Source organism: Synchiropus splendidus, chromosome 3, assembly GCF_027744825.2.
Source record: "Synchiropus splendidus isolate RoL2022-P1 chromosome 3, RoL_Sspl_1.0, whole genome shotgun sequence".
NCBI classification, from domain to species: domain Eukaryota; kingdom Metazoa; phylum Chordata; class Actinopteri; order Syngnathiformes; family Callionymidae; genus Synchiropus; species Synchiropus splendidus.
In genome coordinates, this window is record NC_071336.1 from 20,502,596 (window position 1) to 20,510,278 (window position 7,683).

Below are 7,683 nucleotides of genomic sequence, written 5' to 3' on the forward strand. Positions count from 1 at the left end.
ATCAAGTTTATGTTTCGTGGAGAGACTTGATCTCGTGATGATGTGTGATGCGTTCAAGTGCAGTTTTAAAAACTGTGTTTCACTGCCAGCTCTGCTGAAATATCCTGTCCCACCTTGAAATGAACGCAAAATTACAACTTTATTTTATGTTTGAAGCCTATTTAGTCGAGCTATGAACTGCCAAATAAATTTGACATTAATGTAACTTCAAGACAAACCCAAAGCTAACAAGACATAGAGTATATATGCTTCCAATCTCGCATGAAAGAAACTCAAATGTACAGTATATGATGCATCACATGTAAACAGATGGATGCATTCACTCTCTATACCAGTCTTCAGCCAGTAGAGACAGTGTAACAACAGCAGCACTCGGTGCTCCTGTTTCTGGGCAGAACAAATATCACCAGTCACTAAGCCATTGATCTGGCTGGAACCACGTGTTAGTGTGAACTACAGCTGTCTCTATACTCAGATGAACACACTGCCACTTTGTCGTGAAATTGTGTGATTATTTTATTATTATTATTATTATTCTTTAATTTTTGATGATGTTGTTGATTCCAACAAAATGCTGCTGGAGATTTGGTACAATGTGGTTTGCACTCAGACACACCAGTGTGTGCTGTTTATTTCAAGCGTGTTCATTCATGTTTGTACAGGATTGCTATAGATTTTTGTATTAATCCATTCTCCAGCCAAGTCACAACAGCCAGTGTCATCACTTCGCTCAGTACGATTGTGTTCACCACGGTTTCATTTACACGCAGATGGTGGTCCATTTCGTAAAACACTAGTCACCAACTGAAAGAAGCGACTGATATATGCAACGAAATTCGATCATGACTGCTGGACGCTAGAGGGCGGTGTTTCATGCGCTCGAAAGCTAACAGTTCATCATATTGCTTATGTAATGTGAAGGTTCAAGTTTTCTTCTCAAAAGGTTTTAGGGCGTCACTGTGTGGAAGCTTTTTCCGAGGGTTTCTATTATTCTGCTGCGGGAAATGGACCATTGTTTTATCGAACTCGACATGTTTGATGTAAATGGTTTTGAAAGAGAGTGAAAGAACGTAAATTCTGCTTTTGCTGTCGTTCTTATTGATGAATTTATAGTAGTAATGTCTACGTCAAACCGCAGCCGTTCATCTCTGCATGGATGATTAAATGCTGCTTGAACTGATGATTTATCTTCACCCTCAACTTTCTCAAACTACTAACTGAGCCATCTTCCAGTCCTCCTCATATTCCTTTATTTCGTAGCGTCGGGTCGTGACACTTGGTTTTACACTCCTAAAGCGCTATCTAGTGCTTGTATATTGCATATGTTCAAAACAGCATTCACGTGTAGAACCCTAATAGTTCCATGAATAGTCTAATTCAGCTGAGTTCCCGTGCGACCCCAAATGAATACGTGTATTGGTATGAACAGCTTAACAGCTAGGTGAGATAATACAATGAAACTATGAACGAACAGACTTGGCACACTCATATCAGTGTCTCAGTGTTCCATGGCCAGAGTCATATACATGAGATGGACCCACTGACCTTTTCTTGAAGCCATATAAAGTTGACTCTGTGATCTAACAGAGACTTTCCATGCTTTTCAGAGCCTTTAATGAAAAAGAACAATAACACTGGTAATATTTAGTAGTACGGAGTTGCAAGCACAGAGGTACAAAGAAAAATATTTTTCACATAGGTAGGTCAGTTACAAATGAGTATAATAAATTCATGCTGCTCGCACATAGCCTGAGGGATTTATAAGCAAATCTTCTCAAACACTTCAGTGAGGGATGAAGAAGCCGTGCATGTCCTTGTGTAGCTCTCCGTTGATGTTAGCTCGGGCTACTTCTTTGAATGTTTTGCCGTCCAAGATGAGCAGGAAACTACTTTGGCCTGGATTCATGTTGATGACTGAAGATAACACCACACCTAAAAAGAAGCACATGCACATGTTTTATTTTAAATCAGAGAACCTTTATAGATACTGCATTTTTGTTGTTTTAATTTTCCTACTTTTTCCATCATATTTTTTATTGCATATCCTTAGCTCATCTTCATTTCCCCATATTATTTTATATTTAATCTTATCATGTTCTTTTCCTCTGTTACTTTGCATCTGTTTCTTTAACTTATTTGCGCCGCAGAAATGGCACCCTGGACCCCAGGATAATGTTTCTTTGTGTCCAAGTTTGCTTTTTTTTAAGTCGTAGCTTTTGTTTAATTTTGTATCACATTTTCATGGTAAAAATAAAAGTATTTTCTGCATGAATTGCATATCCAAACACCAAAACTTTCAAGGGAATATAGAAAAAATGATAGTCATGGATGGTGAGAAATTCGATTGATTAAAGCAGATAAAATATTCATACAGACATAATTTCAGTTCTATTTGTTTTTTTGTGATTCCAATTCTTTAACTAAAAAAAAAGCACGTTTTCATTACATGTTTAGGCTTTTATGTTTTATTTAATTCACTGAAAACATGGTTCACACTTATAAAACAACAAAGGACAGCTCTTACCATCATCCTCTGTCTCTGCATTCGGTCGTGGAACAAACACGGACTCGGACGGCCAGCAGTTGTCCTCAGCCCAGATGGTCATTTCCTTCGTTTCCGTGTCAAACTTCACGGCCTGTGAAAAAAAAACCCCAGATAACATTTATGTAATGTGTACATATATCACTGCTTATCTATCCTTTGGATAGCAATTAACTTGTAAAATATACAATCTATGTATGACGATGTCGTTCGACTGCAAGTCATGATAAAGGAGCAGTCTTTGAGTTTACTCTGGTTTAAATCATTGAAAGCATTTTTTATCTGAAGCAAGAAGAGAAAAAAACGTAAACCTTTGTGTGACGTAAATGCAGTAACATTTTTTGGTATTTCAGGATAATGAGTCCACCTGGCGGCTGTCATGTGGCTAATGGAATATTGTGCGATCTGCAATGATGTTTTTAAAAAATGTTTTTTTTTGTGGACAGCTAAGTAAACCTCCTCAGGTTCCAGTCGTGTTAGAAGTGTCAAAACAATGCCATGAATGCCAAACTCAAGCCAAACTCAAAGTTCTTGACAATTAAATTTCACGACTAGGGTTAAGTTCTGACGTAGAATGTGCTTTGTCCCCAAGAGAGGGAACAAAATAACACTTCCTTTTGCGCATTTCCTTTCCCCAAACTATTGTTGAAATTATCTGACCTTGAGGCTTGACATCATTAGTATGGTAATTATTTTATACATAGTCATGGTTATTGCCTTCAGAAATAATAAAATGAGAGATATTTTTAAGCTCTACGCTACGAGGAATAAGATGTTCCTATCAGCAAATGCCTCTTTACTTATTTAAAAGAAAATCTTTCAACAACAAAAGTCTAATGACGCAGTTGCTGAAATGCAGGGAAATAAAACAACACAGACTAAAACACTTCCTTTGGCATAACAAAGAGTCTTGATGTTCGTGGAGGGATCTACTGAAAGGAACCTGTCAAAAGGACTCAGACTCGAGTTAAAATTAAATCACACCGTGAATTCCTTTGACAAACTTCCAGAGGCCATCGGCATCTTAAGAAAACAGGAAGTTCCTCTCATCATTGGAAAGGAGTGTCGACGGCTGACAGCAAAGTATGCTATTGTTTTGGGGGTTTTAATGTGCCCCATAGGCAGAATCCATATGGGTCTGACGTAAGACGGCATCTTCCATTCCTCAGTTCTGCAATTTGCTTCCACTTTTGACAAAAACAACTGCCCCATTGTTCCTTAATGTTCCAGCACTTACAAACTCCATTCTTCAACGGTCTCTCAGGCCAAATAAGACTCAGTTAAAGCGTGACAACCACAGATAAAACAGCGGATCAACAGTCCACATCGTACCTGTTTTGAAAGGGCAGATTTCTCAACCAGGTTGCAGTAGATGAAACGGTGCTTCTTCCCATTAAAACCATAGTTCATTCTGGGCAATTCCAAACCTGATGGAAGAGACAAACATGTTTGTGATTCCCTGACAACCTGTAAGACAAGGTGCAGGGTAAATAACCCACCTTCGCAAAGCACTTCAGCCTGACAGAGGAATTTACCCTCCTTCTCCTTTACTGCACTTGCTTTTGTGTACTTGAGCTTCACCAAATCATCTCCAACTGCAGCTCCCTGAAAACACATCAGAACATGTTTTTGTTTAGCAATATCCCACTAGTTCCTAAAAATCCGCCGCGCATCATCCCACCTTGTCTGAGTGGACGGGAAGAACAAATCTCTTATAGCTTGGAACAGAGTAGCTGTCGTCGAACTCCAGCGTCTCCTTCAGCTTGCTCAGGTAGAAGGCGTCGTAGAGGCTGTTGTCTTTGTAAGCGATGACGTCGAATACAACATGGCCGTCATCCTCAAATGCATTGACGTGATGATAGACAATCATGGGTCCAGTGCAGTACTTGGCCTCCACCTCTTTTCCAGTCTTTCGGTCAATGAGGTGGATAAGAGTCTGCGAATGAGACACATTCTCAGCAACAACCTTGAAATACTTAAATATATCGGCAGTGTTCACACATCGATGCAGACTGAACAAGGTAAGGAGCTGAATGTTGATAGTACTCAGCGAGCGCCCATGATTCTGAGGATTATCATGTTGCATTTGTATACAAATTACAAAGTCATCTGGAGAAAGGTGTACCACAGTATACCTATACAAGTGGTATCATTTTACATGTTCTAGTCAGGGTCCGACACAACAACACAAGCGATGCGGCCTTACCCCTTATGAAAAAAAAAGAAAAATCGATGAACAGTGAACTTGGAAAACTGATGTTTTTCCAGACACTGAATTGTAGTTCTTTGTGTCTCAAGCTGCTTTCAGAGGAGACCAGGGGTGAACCCTAACCCTAACCCTTGAGATAAACGAGAAAAATGTGGGGGGGGGGAAAGGGCATCTCTAGGGGCTTCTGCCTAAAAGTAGGCATCTAGTTTTCAAACATTTTCAAGTCCCTTTGCTAGCTATAAGTCTGTCCTTGAGCCATACAAAGTTTCAGATTACAATCCAGAGGGAACAACTTCATGTGAACTGTATTCAGTGACGCCGAGTGCAGGAATGGTGCAGTCAGTTGCCCATGAAGAGGTTGTGAAGAAGAAAAGCGTTGTAGAGGAGAATGGAATTAAAGATGGTATACGATTGGCGAACGGTGAACAGACAGGTCAAAGGCAACATACGGCGCCAATTATCGGATCGTTCTGTCTGCCATTTTGATGACCCAGACATGATATAGTAATTAACTGGTAATTCTCAGTTGCAGGCTAAAGCTATGAACGACTCCCGCCTCTGCTCTGCTACCCCTATCTTTCCTTACCCTTACCGCATATTGACATCTGCTCACCTGAAGTCCTCTAAACTTGCGTTCACTCAACTTACGTTTTCCTCTGGGCAGAATTTCAGGCAGCTCGCCCAGTTGACCCCTCGCATGTACGCAGTGGCCATACGCAGAATGTCCAGTTTCAGCGGCTGTTCGATGAAGATGAAGTAGTTGTCCGTCATGCCGAAGCTGTGGTAGTAGCTGGGCATGAGCATGGAGCGGCAGGGGACGCTGCACACCACCTCCACGTTTTTCAGGGCAGTTTTACCTTCAAGACCAACATAAACTTGCTACTGTATCTACAGACTAAGTGCAAACGACAGGCAGCTGGAGTGTCAACGTGCGGGTGGCAAACCTTTGTCAGAGGCCACAGGCACTTTGAACAGCATGTATTTGGTCTTGGCCTTGTCTGCGATCGACGTGCCGATGTTGTAGGCGTTTCCTTCGCTGTCGTAGTGAGGGTGAGACGAGGCCAGGTTTACCGGCAGATACTTCATGTAGTCCACCTAAATCACACTTCATCAGAAACCATCTTCGAAAAAGAAGCCAACGCCGTGACCACAGTTACCTTGTCTTGAGTCTCCAGGGTGACTGGGTCAATTTTACGGATGTAGTTGGTCTCAGAAGTTGCATAATAGTCCTTTCCATATTTGATAAAGTTGCTTGCGCCGTTGTCTGTGAAGTCGGGGACCGTGTGGTTGAGGAAAGTGATCGCCCTGGCGCACAACAATGGCAGACAAATTAACACCTCCCCCCCCGAGGGAAATACATTCAGAGCTCAGTCCCACTATCACATCTACTCTCAATAGGAAGAGTCGACTCGGTTGGAGGCGACAACAAAAAAAAGCTGTTGGAATCTGATTAGCATTCTAGCCTGAGGAACCCCACCGAGATTTTAAGAGTGACCCTCAAATCACAACAACAAATCTACTTCCAATAATCCTGATGGAATAATGTAGTGACAGTGTACAATATATCTATAGTTTATAGAGGAAATCTATCCTCACAAAGCAAAAGGTTATGGTTTGCGTACACGAGCTAAACAGAATCATAATTTCGTATCTGTTGTTTAAAAAGTCACATAATTCAGGGGCAAGATGACTTCAAATATACACAATCTGTAGCAACCTGGTCACACACATTGTTACACATGTTAAATCACAAGGAAAAATGCCCACCAGTCGCCTGGTTTGAAGAGAAGGAACCTACTTGACAATGAAATTCTTGCTGGGGTCCGGATATGCCATTGTTCCCATTTCTGACACCACAATCCGGTTCGCACTGGTGTTTGCTTTGTAGGTATCTCCTCTTAAGTATCTACTTCTGTGGGTCACCTCACCTGACGGCAGAGGCACAAGTGAGAACTCTTGTCCAAATCCACAAATAAAGAGACCAACCGTCTTTGATAGTGAAGCTGTGCATCAGAGCCATTCCATCGAACCAGTGGTCGTAGCTCGTGTCCCCCACTGAGAAGAGCCCCGGCCCGTTGCGCAATAGTGTGCCCTGCAGCCAGCTGGGCACGTTTCCTGAGGCAGAAACAACAAGAGAAAAGTGGTGCGCTGTCCCGTCAAACTCCGCAAGTCTGCACTCTCCCTACCTTTCACTTCAGCCTTTGTCGGCTCAGGTTGTTCCGGGATGTTTTTGGAAAAATCTGCCATGGCGACCGATGTTCACTTTCTGGGAGACTGTCCGCGGCAGTGGAGTCCGCGCTTCCTTTTAAAAGCGCGTCCCTCGGAGGAGGTGGAACGTGCCCACGGGGGAGGAGGGGATGAGCCCTCAACGCTGATCCGATAAGTTATCTCAGCGCTGAGATCGAACGAAAAACACGAACTATATATATATATATTTTTGCCTTCTATTGTCACACATAGCAAACATATAGAAATACTTTTCTACTTTCATATTTTCATCATGTCAACTATGAGTTATCCATTCATTACATTGTGTCATGATTATTTATCAGTGTTTTTCATCTACTGTTGGGATTGTTTTATTGACCTCATGTTATGGTGATCGTAATTCCTGCCATTCGATAATCGCTGATTCACTTCGAGGAACCAATGTTCTTGGAAAGACGAGTGAACTCGTATGCAGGGTCAGACCGAGGAGAGATCACGTGGAGAAGCAGTGTTAAACGCCGGAGGCCAAAGTTATAACTCTCAGGACCCCAAAAAAATGCGTTGTGTAACAACTTTTAGTGGGTCAGGGACAACAAAACAAAACAAAAAACACTGCTTCTATGTGATTAAACTACAATAATACAGTTGCACCCAGGTTCTGCACACTTCTTTACAGCATTTTTTAAAAGTTTGAAATGGACTATATACTTTTACTTTATTACTT

General features: G+C 41.7%; 1 protein-coding gene across 2 annotated transcripts; it reads right to left on the minus strand.

Moving 5' to 3' along the window:
* Window positions 1–1,578: 1,578 nt before the first annotated feature.
* On the minus strand, window positions 1,579–7,067 carry bco1 (beta-carotene oxygenase 1). Of its 2 annotated transcripts, XM_053860902.1 has the most exons (11): window positions 6,938–7,067; window positions 6,738–6,866; window positions 6,550–6,679; window positions 5,909–6,056; window positions 5,696–5,846; window positions 5,400–5,608; window positions 4,224–4,478; window positions 4,042–4,147; window positions 3,875–3,969; window positions 2,525–2,636; window positions 1,580–1,932 (listed from the first exon to the last, which is right to left on the minus strand). In XM_053860902.1, exons 1-11 carry the CDS (start codon window positions 6,996–6,998, stop codon window positions 1,784–1,786), a joined length of 1,545 nt encoding a protein of 514 aa, XP_053716877.1. In that variant the 5' UTR covers window positions 6,999–7,067; the 3' UTR covers window positions 1,580–1,783. The 2 variants fall into 2 exon arrangements, with proteins under 2 accessions (XP_053716876.1, XP_053716877.1); XM_053860901.1 differs by having other exon boundaries at window positions 1,579–1,932; window positions 3,875–4,147.
* Between the last annotated feature and the right edge of the window lie 616 nt (window positions 7,068–7,683).

What these genes read in the sequence shown, in the direction of transcription:
- bco1 (XM_053860901.1), bottom strand. Translation starts at nt 6,998, where the DNA reads ATGGCAGATTTTTCCAAAAACATCCCGGAACAACCTGAGCCGACAAAG. An exon ending in AGCAAGAATTTCATTGTCAA is followed by an intron (nt 6,057 to 6,549) that starts GTAGGTTCCTTC and finishes GTTGTGCGCCAG; the next exon opens with GGCGATCACTTTCCTCAACC. An exon ending in AATCTGCCCTTTCAAAACAG is followed by an intron (nt 2,637 to 3,874) that starts GTACGATGTGGA and finishes TTTTTTTCACAG; the next exon opens with GCCGTGAAGTTTGACACGGA.